The sequence below is a fragment of the Syngnathus scovelli genome, chromosome 19, assembly GCF_024217435.2.
Source record: "Syngnathus scovelli strain Florida chromosome 19, RoL_Ssco_1.2, whole genome shotgun sequence".
Taxonomy (NCBI): Eukaryota; Metazoa; Chordata; class Actinopteri; order Syngnathiformes; family Syngnathidae; genus Syngnathus; species Syngnathus scovelli.
Genome location: NC_090865.1, coordinates 7,407,531 through 7,431,279, shown reverse-complemented (window position 1 = coordinate 7,431,279; position 23,749 = coordinate 7,407,531). Strand labels below are relative to the sequence as shown.

General features: G+C 51.9%; 2 protein-coding genes and 2 long non-coding RNA genes across 5 annotated transcripts; 2 read left to right on the top strand and 2 right to left on the bottom strand.

Moving 5' to 3' along the window:
• The first annotated feature begins 864 nt into the window (after positions 1-864).
• On the top strand, positions 865-2,519 carry rps18 (ribosomal protein S18). The gene is made up of 6 exons (XM_049751900.2): positions 865-1,011; positions 1,517-1,615; positions 1,689-1,775; positions 1,849-1,950; positions 2,243-2,334; positions 2,414-2,519. The coding sequence occupies exons 1-6, from the start codon at positions 1,009-1,011 to the stop codon at positions 2,487-2,489; spliced, it is 459 nt and encodes a 152-aa protein (XP_049607857.1). The 5' UTR covers positions 865-1,008; the 3' UTR covers positions 2,490-2,519.
• Positions 2,520-6,172: 3,653 nt separating this feature from the next.
• LOC137839714 (uncharacterized) lies at positions 6,173-8,453 on the bottom strand. The gene is made up of 2 exons (XR_011085826.1): positions 8,320-8,453; positions 6,173-8,208 (listed from the first exon to the last, which is right to left on the bottom strand). It is a non-coding gene; the product is annotated as an uncharacterized lncRNA (long non-coding RNA).
• Positions 8,454-8,463: 10 nt separating this feature from the next.
• LOC125987480 (uncharacterized) lies at positions 8,464-11,780 on the top strand. The gene is made up of 3 exons (XR_011085825.1): positions 8,464-10,506; positions 10,593-10,697; positions 10,763-11,780. It is a non-coding gene; the product is annotated as an uncharacterized lncRNA (long non-coding RNA).
• On the bottom strand, positions 11,331-23,576 carry LOC125987379 (collagen alpha-1(XIV) chain). Of its 2 annotated transcripts, none has more exons than XM_068649011.1 (47): positions 23,281-23,576; positions 22,633-22,733; positions 22,426-22,569; positions 22,281-22,361; positions 21,219-21,377; positions 21,036-21,155; positions 20,805-20,969; positions 20,585-20,734; positions 20,227-20,399; positions 20,030-20,156; positions 19,810-19,955; positions 19,497-19,626; positions 19,072-19,211; positions 18,858-18,984; positions 18,637-18,791; positions 18,422-18,554; positions 18,303-18,347; positions 18,084-18,223; positions 17,786-17,915; positions 17,563-17,685; positions 17,324-17,473; positions 17,130-17,246; positions 16,863-17,012; positions 16,723-16,797; positions 16,493-16,632; positions 16,286-16,409; positions 16,079-16,222; positions 15,844-16,008; positions 15,713-15,754; positions 15,507-15,645; positions 15,283-15,425; positions 15,096-15,205; positions 14,833-14,991; positions 14,674-14,751; positions 14,491-14,577; positions 14,364-14,417; positions 14,196-14,291; positions 14,024-14,077; positions 13,895-13,948; positions 13,769-13,822; positions 13,203-13,274; positions 12,917-12,952; positions 12,770-12,836; positions 12,488-12,676; positions 12,331-12,408; positions 12,042-12,197; positions 11,331-11,811 (listed from the first exon to the last, which is right to left on the bottom strand). In XM_068649011.1, exons 1-47 carry the CDS (start codon positions 23,559-23,561, stop codon positions 11,642-11,644), a joined length of 5,673 nt encoding a protein of 1,890 aa, XP_068505112.1. In that variant the 5' UTR covers positions 23,562-23,576; the 3' UTR covers positions 11,331-11,641. The 2 variants fall into 2 exon arrangements, with proteins under 2 accessions (XP_068505112.1, XP_049607666.1); XM_049751709.2 differs by having other exon boundaries at positions 22,633-22,749; positions 23,281-23,500.
• Positions 23,577-23,749: the final 173 nt, after the last annotated feature.

Genomic DNA, 23,749 nt, shown 5'->3' with positions numbered 1-23,749 from the left:
CGCAGTCACACATTGATGAGAGTATTGATGACAACGAGGCTGGAGATCAAGATGTCATGTTTGAGTGACTGGACACTTTAAGAGGAAGATGGTGACTGTTGCTAGCATTCCTCATCTGTTAGCCTTAGTTACCTGCAATGAAGCACACGCAGCCATCATTGCTTAGCACAAAAAGGGCCTAACAAGGATGGTTTAGCAGTGAGTAAGTTTGCACCTATTGAATTTTTAAGAACTTCAGGGAGAGAGGTTCAATTGTTAAAATAAAACACACAACTAATTTAAACACATGCAGGCTTTTTATTTCCCATTGCTTGAATGAATGTGCCGTTGAGCGTCCCTCTTCTCTGTTGGACTGCAGTGGTGCAAAAGTGTTTTAGTTGTGGCTGCAGTAGTCTGAGGGGCCTTCTCTTTGGAAGCAAAGACAAGCAAAAAAACGGTTGGGAACTATGCAGACCCAGTAACTAATTGAGACATCTAGTGGCGAAAGTTAGGGGAAGGGGGTGGTCTACAATTTTTGTTTTGTAATGACATATTTTAGCCACGGGCATTTTGGAAACCATATAAAAATGTATTCTATAATTTGTAAAGAAAAAGACAAATTTAAGTGGTTAGTAAATCACAATATCATCAACCATAATATTAGTTTCTGCTCCGATTTAAAATTTAATTCCTAATTTCTTTTTGACGACAGACTATTATTCTCAAAGGAGGACAGTTGTTTTTTTTATATGGATCGAGAAGGAACGCAAGGGGGCGGGGGTTGCATGTTTCAGCCTAACGGGGTTGTGAGGTGAACAACCCCGTTCACCATATATAACTGTTCATATATATATAATTGTTCACCATATATCACTATATATAACTATAGTTGCACAGTCAGTCGGACACAATGTTTGTCCGACTGACCGAACGTGATGTCATTTGAGATCAACCGATTTCCACCCCTAGCGCGGTCAAATTCTCGCGAGACCTGCGTCACTTCCTTAATACGCGGAACCAGCTTTCAAGATGGTGAGAATCCTGCTCGACAATCCAAATCGGTCGCGATCCATTGTGAATAGTGGTCCATCCGCGCCCCGAGTATCTTTGAGGGGCGCGCGTAGTGTGTGCGAGCAGATACGATGTTGAATTGATTGTTAGTGAGGGCAAACATGGCCTCTAAAAGCAAGCGTGTAGTCGCTGCCACTGCTAATTTAATGGAGCCGTTTGCGCCGCCTGATTGTTCAAGCTGGCTGACTGACTCGCACGCTTGCTGTACACTGACTGCACTGTTTGCCCGAAGCATCGCGCTTAAAAGCCCCGATGATTGTAGCGATAGTCGGCTTCAAGCATCGCGCACAGAAGCTCCGACGTCTGTAACGGCCGTCAATATGGAGCTGCCCCTCGTGCTAAGCTACAAGTTGTTTCTGTAGGATTTGGTTAGACCCGAGATGTTCTGACGTCTGTAACGATCGTCAATGTGGAGTTGCTGCGTCGTGCTCAAATTCAAGTGAGCTTTTATGTGTTGTTTCTGTAGGCTTTGGTCATCCCCGAGAAATTCCAGCACATACTTCGTGTCTTGAACACAAACATTGATGGGAGGCGGAAAATCGCCTTTGCGATCACTGCCATCAAGGTAGGAAAGGGGGGAGGTGGCAGGACGTTGCTGTTAGTGCCCTGTTCCAATATTTTTGGTGCCGCCTTCTCAGGGTGTGGGCCGACGATACGCCCATGTGGTGCTGAGGAAAGCCGACATCGACCTCAACAAAAGAGCCGGCGAGCTGACTGATGAGGAGGTGAGGCAACTCGTGGCTGGCCGGGGTCTTGTCCCATTTGGAGCTGCAGCCACACTGAACGCTCTGTGCGCAGGTGGAGCGGGTGGTGACCATAATGCAAAATCCTCGCCAGTACAAAATCCCGGATTGGTTCCTCAACAGGCAGAAGGATGTCAAGGACGGGAAATTCAGTCAAGTGAGTGGATAAAATTGCCAGCTTTCTTTTTGGGCCATTGCCCACTTATGTTGCATACCTACATGTGATGGATGAAAAGCCAAGATGACAAATGCTGCAAAAAGACAAAAACCTTGACACTAGTCGTGTCCCCCTAACAACCCATCTCAGAGGTACAATGATGAATTGATAATTAATCCATTCTGAAATGTTTTGATCAACCCGTTCATCTTGGTGCGGGTTTTGCCCTCAAGATTTTGTCAAAGACATTGTCCAAAGGCGAGTAAAGTCCAACAGCGCACGCCGCTTTCAGGTGCTGGCCAACGGCCTGGACAACAAGCTGCGAGAAGATCTGGAGCGGCTGAAGAAAATACGTGCTCATCGCGGTCTCCGACACTTTTGGGGGTGAGTCCTCTCTCGGTAGCCCGTGGCAATCTTGAACCTCGCCGACACACCCCCTAACTGACTCGCGCATCCTTTGCAGCTTGCGCGTACGCGGTCAGCACACCAAGACCACCGGCCGGCGCGGCCGCACCGTGGGCGTCTCCAAAAAGAAATAAACTCAGTGCCGTTGTTTTCAAAAAACAAAATCTTCTGCTCTGTCATTTCCTGATTGAAACCGGACTAAGTGATCCGATTCATCGCCAGCGTAGCCTAGCCGCACCGCGTCACAGTGGAAGCAAGACTAGCGCTGCATTCGAGGAAAGTCCGACGAGGACAGTGCTTCTCAAATAGTGGGGTGCGCCCCCCTGGGGGGGGGGGGGGGGGGGGGGGGGTGCACAGTGCGATACCAACCATGTGACACCACTGCAGTAGATAGGAGTGGCGGTATCACTGGAACAGTATTCGCTCTACAGTGTAGAGCTCACGCAACATACGCACACACAGCACAGAGCAGGCAATAAAAGGTGCAGTGGGAGACCATGGAAAAATATTTAACAGGGTTGAAAAGAACGGCGGAGAGAGACAGAGATAAGAGAATTGAGAGTTACACGAAAGTTAAGACAAGGAAATATGACGAAGCGTACGTAGTGCTCGGCTTCAGTGTCACTACGATGGGAGACGAGGAAAGACCGGTGTGTTTACTGTGCCTTACAATGTTGGCAGCGGACAGTATGAAGCCAAATAAATTAACGCAACACTTATAAGGTCATTGCACCCCAATCATGCTGATAAGATGCCAAAGGTTTTTCAGCGAAAACGGGCAGAATATTGTGAACAATCATCTCACTTTGTGAATGCTACTTCGGTCAATCATATAAACCAGCGTACCAAATTGCTCAATGCAAAAAAAAAAAAAAAAACACCATTGCAGAAGAGCTGATACTACCTGCAGCCGTGGATATGGTCTCTGTCATGTTGGCTCATTTTGATTAAAAAAAAAAAACTGTACAAATTGTTTTCATTTTTTGTTTTGTAGGTTCAAATGTTTTATATATTGTGCTCCTGAGTTAATGTTGCTGATTACTTTTAATTTAATATTATTTATTGCTGTTATTTAATTTAATATTATGTATCTTTATTAGTTTTTTTTTCAGCATAAAATGGCAGTTGGTCAAGAATGTTTAGTTTGAATAATTGTAATTTATTTTTAATTTCAGGCAAAGTGATGCACTTTGAATCTGTTCTGTTACAGACTAAAAACCAATGTTATTAATAGTTATTCTTTATTGTAAGTTGATCTTTATTTTTTGGTTTTCTTTAATGTTAATAACATGGGGGGTCGTGAAATGTTTTCTTCCCCCTGGGGGGGAGGCATCACAGAAAATAATTGAGAAGCACTGGACTAGGAAAAGTGCGCTCCGATACAAACCAATAGATCTGAGTTGCGATGGCGACTCGGGTGTGATTTGTACTGACTGCGTGATGATATGCTATTATGTACCTGGAACAAATGAATGAAATGCTTCAAAGGTACGAGATTGAGAAAATTGCCAAGGTTTGCCTGAGCGACGTCATTTTGTTATTGTGGCTCAATGACATTGCTTTTGCGGCATGCCCGTCAAAAGGACTCTAACTCCCAGACGACTGTTTGACCTTTTTTTGCGGCTGTGCAGTCATGGAAATAAATCGTTTGACAACCCTCCAAAGCTGGTGTTTCAGAATTCATTGACACTTTCCTATAACTACCGTATTTGCCGGTGTATTGGTCGACCTTTTTCGATCCAAAATCGACCGAAAAAAATCGACTTCGACTTATACACCGAGTCATAAAATTTAACTTCGTATTCATCGCTTCAAATGTGATGGTAACCAAGGCCGTTTCTCATGCATCTCATTGTGCGTTGCACTTAGAAAATTTGAACCGGGCGGAAGTCGAATGAGGCTCAGCGATCTCCTCCGCGGTGCTTATAAACAGCCGATCCGCTCGGCGGGGGCTATTTTCGGCCACTCGGCGCGTGCGCACGGCCTCCCGGATGTGCCGGGCGGCGTGCGCGAGTGCACGGCCCGCTGGAAGTCGAATGAGGCTCAGCGATCTCCTCCGCGGTGCTTATAAACAGCCGATCCGCTCGGCGGGGGCTATTTTCGGCCACTCGGCGCGTGCGCACGGCCTCTCGGATGTGCCGGGCGCCGTGCGCGAGTGCGCGGCCCGCTGGAAGTCGAATGAGGCTCAGCGATCTCCTCCGCGGTGCTTATAAACAGCCGAATCGCTCGGCGGGGGCTATTTTCGGCCACTTGGCGCGTGCGCACGGCCTCCCGGATGTGCCGGGCGGGTGCGCGAGCTCGCCGGCCGCTGGAAGTCGAATGAGACTCCGCGATCTCCTCCGCGGTGCTTATAAACAGCCGATCCGCTCGGCGGGGGCTATTTTCGGCCACTTGGCGCGTGCGCACGGCCTCCCGGATGTGCCGGGCGGGTGCGCGAGCTCGCCGGCCGCTGGAAGTCGAATGAGGCTCCGCGATCTCCTCCGCGGTGCTTATAAACAGCCGCATGCGCACGGCCTCCCGGAATTTGAACACATTTCGTCAATAAATTTCGCATATTGAATTTTGAAGTTTAATATAATGCAACAATTGAGCTCGACTTATACAAAGGATATATCATAAAATCGTAAATTTCCGTCGAATTTTAGGGGGTCGACTTATACACCGAGTCGACCTGTACACCGGCAAATACGGTATTTGCATTTGTAAACATATGGTGTTTGTTTTGTAAAAAGCATTTTCATTTTTAATTTTTTTTTTCAATTTGACTTTTTATGAACTAAAATGAAATTGGCTCCCCAATAAATAAAGGCCTGCCGACAAAAATGCGCACCTTGACGTACACATTCACAGCAGTCCATTTTTTTTTCTTCCTTTCATGGAATAAACCAGCCCTGCAATCCTCAGTGGATTTTGGGCTTGCGTTGTACATGTAAAACAAACATCTCTTTTCATGATTACCAGAGATGGGGACTCGAGTCACTGTGGCTTGGACTCGAGTCGCTGTTTTGATGACTTGTGACTTGACTTGACAAAAAATGAAAAAAACTTGAGACTCGACTTGGAAGTTAAAGACTCGGGACTTGACTTGAGACACGATGACTTGAATGACTTCAGTGTTATTTAGTTTATGTTTTCAGTTTGAATATAAATAATACATTAAAAAAAATAATATCGATAACACGGTAGGAGCGCAGGCTGAGAATGGCGTTGTCATCATTGGATCACTACCCTGTCAATCAATCAGTCGTGCCCTGTCTACCTACCGAACGTGTTTATTGGAGAATCACGCCCCTTTATATCAGACACGCGCAAACATGTCAGCGGGAGTGTTGTGAGTCAATACCTTCGGCTATCGCAATTACTTTTAAGACGGCAAAAGACGGACAGCACAGTGCGAGATATGCAACAAAAACATTTCGGACAGCCAGACAACTTCAAACTTTGTCCGTCATCTGAAGAGCCATTCTGCCAAGTAAGTGCTTTTCATTTATCTAAATAGGTGTGTGTGTGTGTGTGTGTGTGTGTGTGTGTGTGTGTGTGTGTGTGTGTGTGTGTGTGTGTGTGTGTGTATGTATATATATATATATATAGAAATGTCTGCAGGTTCTAGAGCATTCTCTATTCGGGCTCCAGAGCTTTGGAATGCCCTACCAATGGATATTAGAACTACTACCTCAGTAGAAACATTTAGGACACGTTTGAAGACACATTTCTATGAGATGGCCTTTAACTAACTTGTAGTGGCCGATTCGGCCGGAGTTTGTTTCGTTCTCTCTGCCCACTCCTTCCCTGGCTGGGGAGGGGGTTAGGTGGCGCAAAAGCTGATAGCGGCTAGCTGGATTCTCGGGGACCAATTCAAGATGAAGAAACTGCAGCTCAACCTCCTTGAAGGACAATCGAGGGCACCTCCGACATCCATTTTTTAATTGATTTTCATAATATGTATTACTTGTGCCCTCTCTGCATCCATTACAACCTGGTGATCCTGAAAGGGGGATCCTTCCATCTGTGGTCCCTTCTCAAGGTTTCTCATTTTCCCCTGGCAGGGGTTTTGAGTTTTTCCTTGCCCTTTTGGGAGCTTAAGATCAGGGGATGCTTTGAGAATAATTGTCAATTTTTGGCTATGTGAAGCCCTTTGAGACTGTTTGTGATTTAGGGCTATACAAATAAACTTGACTTGACTTGACTTTGGTATCTGAAAATCAGAGCAGAGTTTTAACTCACTCGCCGCGTTCTATTTGGACAAAATGGTTTCAACTTCCCTTTTTAAACCCACTAAAGAGATATAAAAAGAATAATTTGTAGGTTCCCTGTACATCACGATACGGGGAGTCTTCTCGGCGGGCCTTCTAGAGTCGCCATTTTCAGAGCCAGGATGGATGCACTTGACGTGATCGCATTTTCGGTAAATGTTACAAACTTTATAAACACTGTCAAACATGATATTAGATGTTCAATATGTTATAAATACAAAAAAGAATCATGGCACTCTTTAAACATCTTTTGATGGATGTTTTTTTTTATCATCAGAAACGCTAGAAATGTTCAATCTGGTTAACAGGTCGTCACATTTTGAGGATTAAATTAAAGTGTAAAATGGAATTATGTCAGTAGAATTTAAAGAAACGAAATATTTTCAGTTGTGTTTACTTTTGAATGCTTTTTAACTTTCGCAAGGACCAAATGGTATAAACTAGAAAAGAACTAGAGAATGCAATTTCTGGAGAAATTGCGCGTGAAGGCGAAGACCATGAATGGGAATTAAAAAAAAAAAAATTGTGCCAAATTTTTTTTAAATTTGGATCAAAACAAAAACTACAGGTTCAAGAGGTTCAGTTTGGAGTTCAAAAGTTGAAATGGGTTTAATCGTACAAAAATGGTAAAAGTTAGAGCAAATGTTATATTTAGGTCACTTCTGGTTTCATTTAAGGCACTTGTTGAAATAAGGTCAATTCCGGTTTATTTAATAAACCCAAGTTTCTGGACACGTGCTTCATTTGGATAGTTCACCAATTTGACAACTTTTGCAAACATCCCATTGCACAGACCTGCTAGAACATCAATATTGCGTGTGATCATAACACGAGCACCAAAGGCAACTTTGATTGAGTCCGGGAGCACATTCTTAGCGCCTTGCACAGGGGAAGCTGGATTCTGCCAGTTCCTTTGTCTTTCTTGTCGTCATCTGTGTCAATTTGCACAATGTCCTTATGAAGCAGATTTAGCATCGCGGAGTTATGGCCATCCACCTGTTTATTGGTGGCAAAAACATGCAGAATATGCTTCGGACACATTTCTGGGGAAGTGTACCTTGTCGCAAGGAGAACTCTGTCCAGTTCCGACAGTTCATCAGACTTTTCTTTGACGCGGAATCGGTTCAGCAAAGGCGACATTGTCTTTCTGCCTCATGATGTCGCTGAGTGTGATCGTTTTGAAGTTGTCACGGCAGTGATCCAGCCGCGTGGGATCGCACACGCACAGAGGTTTGGACTGTCTCACAGGAGGGAGCTGAAAGAAATCTCCAACAGCAAGAACAGACATGCCACCAAAAGGTAAATTAATTCCTTTGATTTGTTTTAACCAGGCAAAGAGGTATTTTGACACCATGGAAATCTCATCGATGATGAGTATTTCGGCGATCGACAGCTAGGCTCTGACTTCGTCCAGTTTATTGCCCAGGCCGTCCGTGGTACGGGGGTTTGAGACTTCTCGGCAGTTTGAGTAGACAATGCAAAGTTGTCCCAGAAATGTTGAATGCCGCCGTGCCAGTGAAAGCTGCGAGAACAACCATTTGCTTGGAAATGTCGGCCTCCTCAGCCAGTCGTGGTAGTCTCTGCAGTATTTTGGTAGCCTCTGCGTGGATACATTTGATCAGATTTGCCGGTCCCGGCGCCACCGTTGATGTGGTAGAAGAACTGTTCAATTGGCTTTGAGCTACACACACTTTATGCACCAATCTCTGACCTTGTAGAAGACGGACGCTTGCTTTTGGTTCAGGTTACGATACATGTCGCATAACACTGCGGGATCGATGGCAGCAGCCTCTGTCACGATGAACATTTGCAGAGATGGGGACTCGAGTCACTGTGACTTGGACTCGAGTCTGACATTTTGCTCACCAAAAACAAGTTGTAATGAATGTAAACTTTTAATGCATTTTATTGAGAAGGTTACTTTGAACCCTGAGGCTTAAATGGCGGCGCGGCGTATTTATGGATTTTTACGGCTTTCTGTGTACTGTCTTTCTTTGTAAAAAACTCATGCACGTGCGGTTTATAGTCCGGTGCGGCTTATGTAAGAAAAAAACTAAAATATCCCAGAATTTTAGCTGGTGCGGCTTATAGTCCGAAAACTACGGTATATATAGCTTTAATACAATGAATATGATGATGAAACTGAATTAAGTAAATATGACTTAATATGGAGCAAGTTAATAAATAAAAACTACAGTTAACTTAACTTGGACTTGACTGGACCTGTTTAAGGACTTGACTTGGACTTGACTTGACCTATTTAAGGACTTGACTTGCCCAAGAAAAAAATGACTTGGGACTTACTTGAGACTTGAAGGTTAAGACTTGAGACTTACTTGAGACTTGCACATGTGTGACTTGGTCCCATCTCTGATGATTACTGTCATGTGAAATGTAGATTGTGTGTCTGCCATTGAATCCATGTGTGACGAGCAAACCCGTTTCGACAAGTCATGTAAACATATTGTGAAACAAAGCTGCAATTAGTGTGTTATGTACTTGCCAAAATCAATCAAACAGGCAGAAATGTGCTTTTGTAACGTTTGACGTCTTTCTGAACAACCTGCCGTCAGTGATGCCGCTGTTTGCTAGCTTGTGTAAGATAAAACGTTGGCTTAAACGTGCACATGGAGGCCAGTTGTCAGCGTGTGACTACCTGCAGCTGACGGAAAGCATCGCGGCCCAGGTGGTAGAGGCAAGGGAGCAGCTGGAGGGTCCAGAGAAGGAAGGGGCACACTTCAAAATTCCACTCAGAACCAGCTAGCGTGAGCTCAAGTTCACCCACCTTTTTGGAGTTTCTTGCATCAGGTTTTCTGCAGTCTTCATGTCCTCCCGGACAGCACGGTCCTGGGAGAACATGAGTGACTTTAGGTGTTCCTGAACCTTCACACACCTGGTGTCCATCATCTGCACAAAGGAACAGAGGGTCAGCTAGAACTCGAGCATTTTGGGACAGACTATAGTTTTGGTGAAATCTGCTATTTGTGTTGTAGGTGTATAGACAACAATAGGCAAGACGAGCGTACCTTTTGTCCGTCTCCCGGACGATCATTTAATTATTTTGTAGCTACAACGTACAGAGACGACTTGTCGCAAGTCATATGATGAAATGGACTCCTTTCCTTGTGTTGGCTCACGTACTGCAGCATTAGGTGACAATGGTGGGACACGATGTTTGTTTAGGGACAACCAGACCAAGAGGATCCAGGAGAACATCAGCAACGTGGAGAAGCACTTTGACGCGATGTGTTTAATGTTTGCCGCTTATGGCCGCAAAGCTGCCAGGCTGCGCAACAAGGCTGACGTCCTGGTGCGAGAGGTGGCCAACTACGCTGACACCGAGACCCCTAGTCTCAAGAAAGGCATGAAGCGGTTTGCCAAACACCTGGCCAAGATTCAAGACTATCGGCAAGCCCAGGTGTAACAGCCAGACAAATACGATGTGCGTTTTTTCAGGTAGAGCGGCTGGAGGCCAAAGTGATCAAGTCGCTGAAAGGTTACGGCGCGGTCGTGTGGCGGAAACAAGTGAGCTAGCGTAGAATTAGTGTTAGCGTGACCAAGGGCTATGGGGATGACTGCGGCTTTTCAAGAGGACGTGAAGGCGGTCCGGAACGCCAGGACTCGGGAGTCCAAGCAGATGCTGCAACTGGAGCGCAGTCGCCAACGGAGCCCGTCTGACCGACAAGTCATCGTATCCTTTAGCTTGACTTCTTTGATGTGTTCAGGCAGCCAGCTCCTAACTCGGTTTTGATTCCAATCCATTTCCCCAAAGAACGCCATCGCGTTTTTGTTCACTTGACCCGTGCGGCCGTAACTCCCTCGCGTTTCCCGGTTTGCCTCGCAACATCTCGTAACGTCGGGGCGATTGTTGCTTGACTCCGCCCACGTCCAGTCTCAGGTGGGTTCCCCGCCGCGTGTTGGTCCGGTGGCGTACGGGGGGAGGAGGATATCAGTGATGAAGCTGCCTCTCCCGCTGTGCGTCAGGCCGAGAGTGAATTGCAGCGAGCCACCATGGATGCGGCGCGCACCACGCGGCAACTGGAGGAGACCATCGATGACTTTGAGAAGCAGAAGATTCGAGACATCAAGGTGGGAGGCGGCCGGGTCGGTGCTGCCGCCGTCCTGGCTAGCGTGACTCCTTTTCTGCCCGCCAGAGAATCCTGTGCGACTTTGCCGCCATGGAGATGTGCTTCCACACCAAAGCCTTGGACCTCTACACACTGGCCTATCAGAGCTGAGGCCGTACACGTGTTGTACCAGAGTGACATGTACTTGTCACTGCCAGAACTACACGTCGCGCTTCCACCACCTCTTATGTTATGACGACACAAGATTAAAATATTTTGACATTATACATTACATATAAAAATTATACATTACTTTAAAAAAACGTACAAGTTACCTTAGATTTTTATCGTGCTAAAAAATGTGGAGCACATGCTCTCAAGATCAAAGACATGAAATGACACAAGGAGGCAAATTATGAGGTGGAGAAATGAAAATGTGACGGTGTGAAGACAGACATGAGTACATACACAGATGAAGGAATGAGGAAGAGCAGACGAGATAAAGAGGGGAGAGAAATTAAAAAGACAAATAGGTGAGACAGAGGTCAAGCCAGGGACAGGGATGAAAAGCAAATAAATTGAAATGAAGCAATGAACACCAGAAGAGCTTCTTCAGCGGTGAGAATCTTGTGAATCACGACGACGTTCTCGCGACTCATACTTTGACTGTACTGTCATTTTTTAATTGTGTTGACAAACTGGACAGAACGTTTTCCAAATAAATTACTTTGACTGCCACAAGCTCTTTCAAACGCTTCCTCGATGTCAAGCTTCATCGCACGCCCCCGTTCTGGGCAGTGGCCAATCAGATGCACAAGCGTGTGTCTGTGTGTGTGTGCGTGTTCAACACTTCTTGACTTTCTGAAAAGCATGTACAGAGATTACATGTGTGAGCTAGGCTTTGTCCACCGGACCTCTTCCTCACGCTGAGCTTCACTTCCTGACGCTGCCTCTGCCCAGGCTCCTCTATGGCCCCACCCCCTCATCTTGGGAGTTCAGCTCCAGTTCAGAACGCTCCGTATCCAGCTCCGGGTCCTGGACGGGCCGCGGAGGCGGGTAGTCAGGCTGGTAGTAGCGGTACGGGTCTTCCTCCTCTGCCTCACCGTAGTTGGGGAAAATGTTGGACGGCAGCTGGACTGCAGGAACAGCAACATCCGCAACATCGACACTCAATTCAGGGCATCAGTCAGCGCCGCCTCATAGTGACACATCCACAATGGCGTACCAAGACTTGAATCGCTTGAAAGGGTCTCCGATAGGTTAGCGGGACAGAAAAAGGAGGAGTAAAACGGGCTGACGGGGGCTCGGAAGAAGAGTGCGGCCGAGTGTCCACAACTACTTCCTGTGGGCGGCCTTCACTACGTACCTCCAACGTTGTAGCCCACGCAGGAATTCTGGTCACAGTAACCCGGAGGACCGGCGGAGCCCACTGGGCCTGGAACCCCGGGACGTCCTGGTGCTCCTGGATTCCCAGGTCTCCCGGACGGGCCTGGACTGCCGGACCTGCCTTGGCCTGGAGCACCTGCAGCCAAATGGTGGGATGTGAGAACATGACCTCGGAGTGAGGAGGACTGTTGGGTCTCGACCCATTATGGGAGGTGTTAGCAATGGGTGGGGGCATGCAAAGGGACATGAAGGGATGCAAACATCATTACCAGGAGGTCCTGGCGGTCCTCTAGGGCCCTGAACTCCCACACCAGCAGAACCCTTTTCACCCCTTTCACCTGGGGGACCTGTGTGCGCACACGCACAGAGATGTCAATATTGCTATCGGGAGTTGCCCATTGGTCGACTCAACTCGGCCCGCCGCACCTCGTTCTCCGGGCTGGCCGTTCTGTCCATTTTGTCCGGGGAAACCAGGCCTTCCAGAGGGGCCCTGTTCCCCTTGGGGCCCTGGTGATCCATTTCGACCGGGCTCTCCAGGAGGTCCCGGGACAGTGCGGATGGTCACAGATGGGCTGGGCGCGTGGTTTAGGAGGGTGTTGAACTGAGCCATGTGACCTGCGAGCAGCATGGAGGTCGGGCGGCTTTTATTCGGGGGTCACGTCCATGCTGACGTTTGCCAGGGCTAACCTGCCGTATTGAAGTACTCACTCTGAATCAGCTGCTCACACACCTGCCTGGCGATGGTCTGGACTGTGGCCGTGGACTGCAGGTCGCCCTGGAAATGCAAAAGCACAAAGTCAAGTAAGAGGAGGAGACGAAACATGGCGGCCGATCGGGGAGAGGAACAAGGTGTACCCGTTCGCCTTTGTCGCCCTTGGTTCCGCTTGGACCCTGCAGCGAGAAGAAAAACATTGGCAGCGGGAACAAAAGACTCAAAAGCTCTGCTCTGACTGGCCATGAACATGGACTGACAGACGAATTGCAATCTACAAACCCCAGAGCTCATTGACCTGCACCTGGCTGTGACTAAAGAGAACTTGTGGCAGGCAGGTTTTGGACTCTCTAATTTTGGGGTTCATGGGCATTGCTCCAATGCGCCCTCGCTCCCTGCTAGCTTGTGATGTTTGATGCTGGGACTCACCGGCGGTCCCAGTTCTCCGTGTTTTCCCGGGGCACCTGTGTTTCCAGGGGCCCCTGGGGCTCCAGGACTTCCCTGCGGATGAGAGAAGAGTCACGCTTGGACAATTTTCATTGTCCTTTCAGCTCTTCGCTTTGACTTGGACATCCACTTTTTCATTGATTTTCATATTATGTATTATTTGTGCCCTCTCTGCATCCATTGCAGCCTGGTGATCCTGAAAGGGGGATCCTTCCATCTGTGGTCCCTTCTCAAGGTTTCTCATTTTCCCCTGGTAGGGTTTTTTGGAGTTTTTCCTTGCCCTTTTGGGAGCTTAAGATCAGGGGATGCTTTGAGAATAATTGTCAATTTTTGTCTATGTGAAGCCCTTTGAGACTGCTTGTGATTTAGGGCTATACAAATAAACTTTACTTGACTTGACTTTCAGCTACTAGGAACTAAGCAGAAGCTCAGAGGGGACACTTGCTGCGCCCTCTCTTTGGAATGGCCTCCTTCCCATGATCGCACGACGCGCCAGCTGGGCTCTCCTGTCTAGCGCAGTGCTACGTTGCTTCTTTCAAAGCACTTACAATGGTTCCAGAGGAGCCCGGTCGGCCGGGTGGGCCGTCTTTGCCCGGCAGCCCCTGCGGACGACAGAGGAACATGCGTGAGTTGCAACAAAGCGCGTTGACGGCACACAGTGCAGCGCCACTCACTCTGGGGCCGGGAAGTCCTTCTCTGCCGGGAGTGCCCACTCGGCCGGCCACGCCCTGGAACACACGCGCCAGTGCAGGTAAGTAGCCGGCCAACTTGCGTGAGACGCGTTTGACGAGCCTGGCGTTTACCTGCAGACCTCGTTGCCCCGACTCTCCTTTCTGTCCTGGCTCCCCCGGAGCACCCTGCATGCAAAGACACGTGTGTGCGTGCATGGATGAACATGCACGGGAAGAGTCATAATGTCTCAGGAAGGGGCAAATGTCCTAATGTGTGGAACATGCACGTGCATGACATGCTTACCGGGGAACCCCTGATGGAGCGCCCGCTGGGCCCTAGTGGTCCTGGGGCTCCCTGGGGTCCTGGCACGCCGGGCTCACCTACGGCTCCAGCAGGCCCCTGGACCAGGGGGTTGACTTCATGTCAGCAAGAGATTGGCTCAAAAACTGAACTTGAAATCCCAGAACTCACCACTGGACCAGGCACTCCACGCTCACCTCGGGCTCCTCGTGTTCCTGGCCCACCCTAATTGGAAATATGCGGAATTTTGAGTCTCCAAAAGCAAACTGCGTGTGTGCGTTGCACGTGTGCGCCTCACAGGGGGTCCGGCAGGGCCTGCGGGGCCTCTGCTATCCTGAGTGCAGGTGCAGGCCTTCGGCATGGCAGGACACTGGGCTTCGTTGCGCTGGGTGGTCACGGGATCAACACACGAGGGCGTGACAAAGAGGGAGGCGGGATATTAGGTCTTAGCACGTAGACCCAAAGTGGACAGATGACTCACCAAACTAGGAAGTTCACAGCACTGATCCCTGGAGGCCCACGAGGTACTGCACACAATGTCAAACATCTGGAGCTCAAACTGCAAAACAGTGATTGTCAGTGGCAGAATCAAGCCAGGTCAAGAACAAAACCAAGACCAGGCCATCCCCTCTGTTCTTACTGGCGCCGAGTTGTCCTTGTTTCCTCTGGAGCGAACTATCCTGCCCAGAACCTCCGTTCCGTCCGTGCTGATGTTTCCTGCCGCCTCGATGGTCTTGGTGGACACGTCCTGACAGTCCACAAGCACGCTGGCGCTAGTCTTGCTGATCACCACGTGGAGCTGCACAGAGAGTGCGTTTTGGTTGCCTTTGTCACCGGGGTCAGCCACACCCGCCTTTTCACCCGAGGGGGTACTGAAAGCCAATGCGCTGGCAAAACGCTGACCTTGTGAAAGCTCCCATGGAAAAGTTTCTTGACGTGCGGACCCTCAAAGGTGACAGTCTGAAAGTTCCCTCTGTAGTCATTGTTGAAGAAGGTCAACGTCTTCCCTCCATCTGCATGGCGAGTCAACACGGGCAAAGTGGAATTCGGCCATTGTACAGACATTGTGCCCTTGCTCTTCCAGACTCACTGTTCAGGATGACGCCCACCAGTGGCTGCTGATCCTGGTCCAAGACCTCCCAGAGTGCAAAAGGTTCCTGGGGAGTGTTAGGCAGCAGGCGAAACAGCAGCGCAATGGTGTAGTCCGAGGGAAGACCTTCTGGGTGGAGGAACCTGAGGGAGGCCGAGCATCCCAAACATCACGACGACTCAGCAGACATGCACTTTGTTTTTTGTTTTCTACTACAGACGAACCTGGTTGGCTGAGCCAGGAGGGCGTCGCTGTGCAAGCGAAAGCACGGGAATGCGTTAAAGGTGCCGGGTACCATGGAAACGCCGGGTAGGCTGCTGTAGCGCTCCCCCAGCAGTCCAAACAGCTCCATCATGCGGAAACCTGGCGAGCAGAGGAGGAACTGTCAGCAGCTGCTCAGCCAAACCCAACGAGACTGCTAAAGTCATACCGGGAGTGGTGCCGCTGCCGTGCATGGCCACGGAGGGACATGCTGCACGCACACACACAAACACACACACGTTTTTCATGAGCACGGTGCCAGCCAGCAAGCAGAAACGTTCCCGGCTGTTGCTCCCTCACTGGCCGTGGCAGCTTCGCACACAAAGGTCACCAGCTTCTCTTCAATCTTCTTGACAGCATCCAGGTCATCCACAAAAAAGACATGTCTCTCGCTCGGTTTGCTGGCGATGCTCACCAACTCAGCGTAGTCGGCGTCGGCGAACCCGATTGCGAAGACGACAAAGCCTGTGGGGACGCTGGACGGGTTACGGCTCGGTTGTGATTTGGTCCCAAGACGACGACAAGCGGCGGCGACCTTCCATCCGCATCTCCTCTGAGACCTTGCTGACGTCATCCTGCGATCGGCCATCAGTGAGGACCACCAGAACCTTGGGGACTCCCTTCCTGACTCCTCCCTCCGCCGTGAAGATGTTGTCCTTCATGTGGCGGATCGCACGACCTACGGGGCAAGGCAGCGCATGGCTTCAGAGGGTGCACAGGAGCCAACGTGATGATGTCTCACCTGTCTGGGTGTTTCCTCCCTTGTAGGAGATTTTGTTGATGGCCTCCAGGAGGCGCTCCTTGTGGTCGTAGGCGCTCAAGGCAAACTCGGTGCGCGTGTCATCGCTGAACTGAGCGATGGCGACCTGCGGCACATGGCGGACGCTTGCAACACGGGTGATGAAAGCCGACGGGCCGGCCCGTGCCGCGGCCTTCTGAGGCGGCCTACCTGTGTGCCGTCGGGCCCAATGCGGTCCAGCGCCCCGGCGGTACTGAACAAGAAGCCGATGATCTTCAGGAAGTTGTCGTCGCCGATGCTCCAGGAACCGTCCACCAAGAAGGCCAGGTCAGCCTTGGCTGCCTTGCAGACTGTGTGTTGTTCGGGAGGCCGGTTGTCAGTCTTTCCTCCTAACTCTGCTATGCTAAGCTAGCTTTTTGCTCGGTTGAACGTGCACTTACCTTCTTTGGCAGGGGGAACTGTGGGGAGCGAGATGGTGGTCGGCGGCACGGTGGGAGCAGGGGTTGAAGCGGCTTCTGCACAAGTCGTCGCAAAGCCGCCATGTCACATCACGCAACACAACCCCACCGTCAGTACTCACGAGTTTTGGCGGCGGCCGTCACTGCAGGGCCTTGGCTTCCGTCCTGCAGCTGCGCGTAAACGCTGATCTTGTACAGCATGTCGGGCCTTAAGTTGTTGAAACAGTGGGTGATGGATCCTGCGCTCAGCTTAGCTTCCTCCACGTGACCACCTGCATGGTGACAGCTCAATCAACTGCTTGCTCAAAGCCACTATGCGGCTGCCCCGACAAAGCGTAGTGTTTATCTTAGGCAATCAGCCGCGGTGTCTCTCGGCAGACGCTACTCACCGTTAGCGGACTGGATGACGACCCGGTAGGCAGCGCCGTGTCTCTGCGGCTGCCAGCGAGCACACAAGCCATCGGCGCTCCGCTGGTAAATGCGCAGGTCGCTCACGACCAGGCGCTCTGCCGGGGTATCGCCGCAAGACAATGAGCTTTGACGCCGCGTGTGTTGGGATAGGAGGCCACGTTGAGAGACTCACGCGTCCGGGCCCGGCCCAATAGCGCCTCGCTGGACCCGCCACTGTAAGATGCCAGGACTTTGACGCCGTACTCGGTGTCACTTAGCAGGTTGACGATCATCATGGTGCTCACGTCCCGGCCCACAAAGGTCTCCAAGGCAGGTCCTGGGGCTGCGGGCGCAACCAGGCTTGAGCGAGAGGGCCGACTTCAGAGCGCTTATGCCAGCCCGAGAGCGCTCACGCCGGCTCGAGCCACTGACCCGACAGTGGCTGGTACACCACACGGAAGCCTGTCGTGGGAGAAGCGGGAAGGTCCCAGCTGATCCGGAAGCGGTTGTACCATTCCTCGGAAACGCGCAGATTCCCAGGAGGTGACAGTGGAACTGCGACACAGACGGTAAGACAGAGCCAGAGAAAGAAAACAGAGTGGCAGCGATACAGACAGATGGGGGTGAGCTAAATTGCACATGGTGAGAAACGTACACGTGCGTCCCGTGGCCGTGACCGTAGCGCCGTCTCCATCCAGATAAACAGGCGTGACAGTCACTTTGTACTGGGTGTCGGGCATCAGCGGCTGCAAAACCAAACTGCTCTGGGTGGACGGCAGCGACCTCTGACACAACAAAACAAACCAGATGTCCGTCAGCTGCTCTGGCTTTCCAAAAAGGTCTCGGCCGCCCACGTTCTACGCGGTGCCCACACTTGAACAGCAAGGAAGAGGATGGCAACACTTTACGGCCATCTCCGCCAAAGTTCTAGCTCTCTTCATTGCTCATCCTACCGTCTCCTGGTTTCCGGTCGCGCTGCTGTAGCTGAGGCGGTAATGGCGGACGTCGTGGGCGTCCAAGTGTTGCCATGACACCCGCAGACTAGAGGTGGTCCGGTCATCCACGGTCATGCCCCGCACGCCGTCACGAGGCACTGCAAGCGTGACGGTGAGGACAACGATGAAAACCATAACACAGAGACATCAAAGGTGCGTTCAGTCAAAAGATCTCACCTGCAATGCTGGTGGTTGTCATAGCAACAGTGGTCGTTCTCTCCACTACAAATGACAAAAAAGTCGCGTGTGTACTCATGCGGTTGTCTGTCCAGAATGCGCACGTGCGCTGAGCATACCCGTGTATTCCAGCAGCACAACCTGCTCGCTCTCCACCTCATTCTCATAGATGGCGCTCAAGAGGACCTCATACTCGGTCGAGGGTCGGAGTCCAGTGAGCGTGTAGGTGTTCGTGTTGGTGTTGAGCAGCACCTGACGGACGACATGTCACTTGAAGGGTCGACTGAAGGATCTGGGCGTGCGCGTTTGACATGGAGAAGGCGCACACACCGACCTCCCCGCTGTCACCGTCGCCGCGGTGGCCACCGTCTGCAGGCGTCCAGCTGAGGCGGTAGAGCGCCACGTCGTCAGTGGGGGTCTGCCACGACACCTGGAAGCCGGCCGTAGAGGTGTCATGGCTTCTCACGTCCGTTGGTTCTGGAACGTTGCCTGAGCAAGGAAACCCAGAGAATGGGTGCATGCGCGCACGTGTGTGTCAACGGGCCAAACGCTTACGTGTTAAGAAGCTCTGCGTGGCCGGCTCTGCTTGCCCCTGGTCGTAGGTGGCAACCACGCCCACTGTGTACTCAGTCTGAGGGCTCAGGTTGCTTAGCAACCAGTTGGTCTCGCGGCCCACCTCCACCTACGCGTGCGTGCACACCGAGGCTTCACGTGGCAGCAGCTCGCATGTTGACTTTCACAAATGTTTCTTCAGTGATTTTTGTCGGACCTGGTTACTTTCCACACCATCGCTGCGGGTGTAAAAGACACTGTAGCCCATTGCCTTCCTGGACGGGGAGTCCCAGCTGAGTCGGGCAGAGCTGTGGCCCACGTCCGTCAGTCGCAGATTGGTCGCCGGGAGCAGCGCCCCTGAGGGGGCGAGCATGTCAGAGACGTCCAATCAGAGCACGGCATTCACTGCGCGGATCCGGTTTCAAAACTTCAGGAGGGATTTGCGTTGTTGGGAATCTTTCTCTTTCCAAGTTTCATCAAAGAAGACACAAAAAGAACGAAGCAGCGGCTTCGGACGCCAACATGAAGTGCTATCAATCTTAATGAAAGGCTGAGGCAAGAGAGCCGCGAGCTTGAGAGCAGGTGGCTTCCGCTTGCAGACGCCATTTTAATGCGGCAGCGGCGGGCACGCTCACAACTCACGCGTGCTGAGCTGGCCGGTGATGGGGTCGCTGGCCTCCTCTCCGTACATGGCGTACACCGTCACCGTATACTCCGTTGACGGTGTCAGACCCTCCAGCTCCGCCTCTTCCACATCGGACGCCACCTTCACCTGCGCGGGACGTCATTTGTCTTCAGATGGTGTCGCCCCAACGTGGTGTCATCTCCATATGAGGACATGGCCATCATTTTGCCATGACATCATATTGGCCATTTTCTGATGACATCATCTGTCTTCACGTGGTGATGTCATCATCATTTTCCCGCGTTTTTTCGTAGTCTTTGCGTCGCTTACCTCTTTCTCGTCGTCGAGCTCTCCCTGGCTGAGCGGCGCGTAAAGGATCATGTATCCTGATGCAGCCGGGGCGGTCGTCCAGCGGACCCTCATGGTGTCGTGGGTGGGCTCTAACAGGTCCAGGTGCTCCACGGTGGGCAAGGCCACTGCGGGGTCAACGGCGGCAAGGTTAGGCTGGCGGGTTCAGCCGCTCTGGGCCTCGGGCTATTGGCCCACGTACGCGTGGTGGCGCTGCCTCTCAGCGCCTCGCTGGCGGTGCTGCGGTAGACGGCGAACACGGCCACCTGGTATTCGCTCAGAGAACTGAGGTGGTCCAGCAGGACGCTATGCTCCGACCCTGGCACTACCTGTGATGCGGACACAACGTGTCACCACCCGGCCGCCGCCGCCCAGACGCCCCGGCCCCATTGGCGCGACCTTCTCCTCCGGCCTGCCACTGTTCGCCGGGTAGTAAACCACACGGTAGCGCTCCACTTGACCAGTCGGCGGCGGTGTCCACGTCACGCGGAAACTCCGAGCCGTGACATCGGAGGTCACCAGGTCGCGGGGAGGGGCCAAGCCTTCGGGCGGGGGGGCGCCACCGCCTGCCTCTGCAAAAGCCAAAACAAAGAACCAAACAAACCCACTGAAAGAGGACTCAACCAAAGCGAGAGAACTCGACGTCAGCCATATTGGATGTGTCGGAGGTCAGAACCCCTCAAAAGCACAAACTTCATAGATTGGACAAGCAGTTGACGATTCTAAAAAGAGGAATGCGGCAGGTGACGTGTCCAACCTGCCAGCTGCTCCACCGTGCGGCACACGCTCCTGGTCAGAACGCCCACGATGTCACTCATCACATCAAAGCCGGCCACATTGTAGACATGCATGTCGGCGGGTGGCGAGGCGATGGCCTTCAGCTCTTCCTCGTCCGCGTTCTTCACGCCTACCCGATGGGGAAGAAAGTAAGGCAGCAGCGCCAGGTGAGAGGTCACGCTGGTCGGTCCGATTCGTACCAACAGCAAACACTCGAATCCCGGCGTTCCTCAGGTTCTGCGCGGGGGGCACCACGTCATCTTGGGACTTTCCGTCCGTAATTAGGATGGCAACTTTGGGGACGTGAGCTCGGGATCCAGACTCCGCTTTGAAGCTGTTCTCCAGGACGAAGCTCAGCGCCAGACCTGGGTTTGTCGAGGACGCTTCCTTGAGCAGCGCTCGAGGAAGCGTGCCAAGCTCGGCCGGTGTACCTGTCAGGGTGTTCCCGCCTTTGTACGGCAGGTTCCGAACGGCGTCCAGCACGGCCGCTTTGCTCTGGTGACGGTTCAGGTGCCACTCCAGCCTCGGCTCGCCGCTGAACTGCACCAAGCCTGTGGGCGCCGAACACGTCACATGTGCTGGACGGAGAGCTTGCCATGCCGGCCGGTACTGACCCACGCGCGTGCGGTCCTCATCCACTTCGAAGGCCCGCACCAGGTTCTCCAGGAAGCTTCTGACTAGGTGGAAGTTGCTGCGCCCAATGCTCCAGGAGCCATCCACCATGATCACCACATCTGCGGCGGCCGGCGTGCTGCACGTGAACGGCTCCTCACCTGAGCTTGGCGAGAGCGCACACACGCGCAAATATTCGTGTTCATCGGTGTTGAGTAACTTTCCAGCAAGACATTTGCAAGCTGCTTTTTTTCCCCGTTGCTACGTGGCTTTGCCTCGCTGGATCTGATCTTCTTCAGTGTCGGTCCCGCCACCGCTGTCAATTCTTGAAGCTCACCACGCCATGCGACTTTGAGCAACAACTACCGCGGCAACATGTGCGCTGTGGGGCGTTCAGGTGCGAGAGCGCGTCCTTCGCCGCCGCTGCACCGGGTCAAAGTTTAGCTTCTTGCCATTCCTGGCAGAGCTCGACACGACGTGACTCGCTTTACCGCATTCGGTTTGCAGAAGCCTTTGAAAGGCAAACGAATGTTCTTCCGCTTCGATCCGGAGCTCGGCTTGGTGCGACAAGTGGCGACAAGCCCGCACAACGCAACGCAACTTTCAAAGCCAGCGCAAGGCGTCGCCCACCGGAGCGCAAGCAGCAGAAACTACATTGAAAAGCCTTTGCGGCGGAGTCCGCAGGGCGCCAGCGGACGCAGGAGCACAAGCAGCTCCAAGAGCATCCCTCAGCGCAGGTCGGCCGTCGCTTGAAGCAAGACCAAAGACGAGACAACCATCGCAAGTGTCGCAAAGAATTGGCCCACGGGCGGCCCAGACGTGTGGGGACGGGCCCCCGTCTGATTGACAGGGGGCCGCGCCCGCCAGCTGGGCAAGTGCCGACAAGATGGAGGGAGAGGGCTGGAGGTGTTGCCGCGACAACCGCCAGAATCAGGAATGCGTCTGAAGCCGTTTTGAGGGTATTGAATTTGGGGCGAGCTTCAGACCACCACCGCTGCCGCCGTGGCTATTCTCAGCGCTCGACCTCACTTCCTGCTCCAATTGTCACGTCCTGACCATCTTACCCTCAGTGATGGCGTTGGCGTGCGTGGGGGCGCCATCATGCGGAAGTTGACTCTCAAGCCTTTCTCGTCCTGAGGGTTCGGCTGAAAAACAAAAGGCGGCAACGTCCATTCTCGGTGCCCTGCCTGCCACCCAGCGGCGCTTTACCTTGGTGTCCGCCCACCAGCGGTTTGCTTCTTAGCTCCCCTCTCAGGGCAAACACTTTGAAGGCGTAGTCTCGACTGGCATCAAAGTTGTCGATCAGCAGCCGGGTGTCCTCTTTGGCCACATCCACCTCCGTCTCCCCGTCGCCTGTTTGCACGAGCATAGCCAGGCGTCACCTTCTCGTGCATGCCGCCACCGCGTGTGCCTTACCAGGCTGTGTGCTGTAGGCCACCACGTATCCGTCAAGCGGACCTCTGGGTTCCTTCCAGGACACCAAAAGCTCGGTGGGACTCAGTACTTTGCTCCGGAACCTTTTCGGGGAAGACACTGACGCCAGTGACAGATGTCAGGGATGCATGGTGATAAACACATTAAGATGAGTGGACATTTTTAATTTGCGACTGAATTTGTTTCTCAGACACAAAGCAAGGCACTCACTCAGCTGTCCAACTGCCTTTCACCAAATATAAAATGTAACTTGGCAAGACCTTCGCCGATTCAAACAGCGGTTTGAGCCAGATTTGTGATTTCTGCTTGGAGGCTCAGCGGACCGCGCCTCGGGGCTGTCCCGTCATCTAAACGGGCGATTGCAAGCGTCACCTTTGGGGTTTTTTTGCAAAACATGGTCAGACTCATTACCATGGAGATAAAGTAGTCACAGAAAGCCAAGGCAGAAGGTGCCAGCCAGGTGGTTGGCAGCAGAGCCCTGAGCAGGTTCTGTGCCTACCACCTGTGCCAAGGCGACAATAAATCGATGACGAACATCTGACGTCACGTGTGTTGATGACGTTATCACACTGAGCACGTCGACTGAGCACAGCATAAACCAGAGAAAACTAACTCAATAAATCAACTGACCTCGTCCTTGTGCTCGCGCAGGCGGGGCGCGCAATAAAAACAGGAAGCCCAAAGTGACCATCCAGTGGCGTGACGTCATCGCGAAGCGGCACTTGACTTTGGGGAGAAACAGAACACAAACAAAGTTTGTGCGTGTGCCAGACTTCCGGGCCGCAGTTCCCCAACACGCGTCCGAGCCGCTCCGCGCGTACCGCTCCTCTGAAGCTTCGCTCCGACCTGTCGCACCAGCGGCGCCACACACCGCCGCCGGAAGTGCTTTCAAAATAGCGCCGTGATGTCATTATGCTGACAGCGGCACGTCCTGTCGCCGGCGCAGAGAGCCGGCTCAGAGGGATCAGTGCAGCTTTTTTAAAATTTGTTTTAATTTTTTTTGGTCACACACATATATATATACACTCACACACACACGCACACACACACACAAGCACACAAACACACACACGTTTTGGGGGGTTGGATCAGTGTAACT

Excerpts from the sequence above, each read along its gene's own strand:
- rps18 (XM_049751900.2), top strand. Across the intron at positions 1,616-1,688 it reads TTGCGATCACTGCCATCAAG|GGTGTGGGCCGACGATACGC; the intron begins GTAGGAAAGGGG and ends CCGCCTTCTCAG. Across the intron at positions 1,776-1,848 it reads GCGAGCTGACTGATGAGGAG|GTGGAGCGGGTGGTGACCAT; the intron begins GTGAGGCAACTC and ends CTCTGTGCGCAG.
- LOC125987379 (XM_068649011.1), bottom strand. The coding sequence starts at position 23,561 with ATGACATCACGGCGCTATTTTGAAAGCACTTCCGGCGGCGGTGTGTGG. Across the intron at positions 17,916-18,083 it reads CGACCGGAAACCAGGAGACG|AGGTCGCTGCCGTCCACCCA; the intron begins GTAGGATGAGCA and ends TTGTTGTGTCAG. Across the intron at positions 14,992-15,095 it reads TCCATGGGAGCTTTCACAAG|CTCCACGTGGTGATCAGCAA; the intron begins GTCAGCGTTTTG and ends CTCTCTGTGCAG.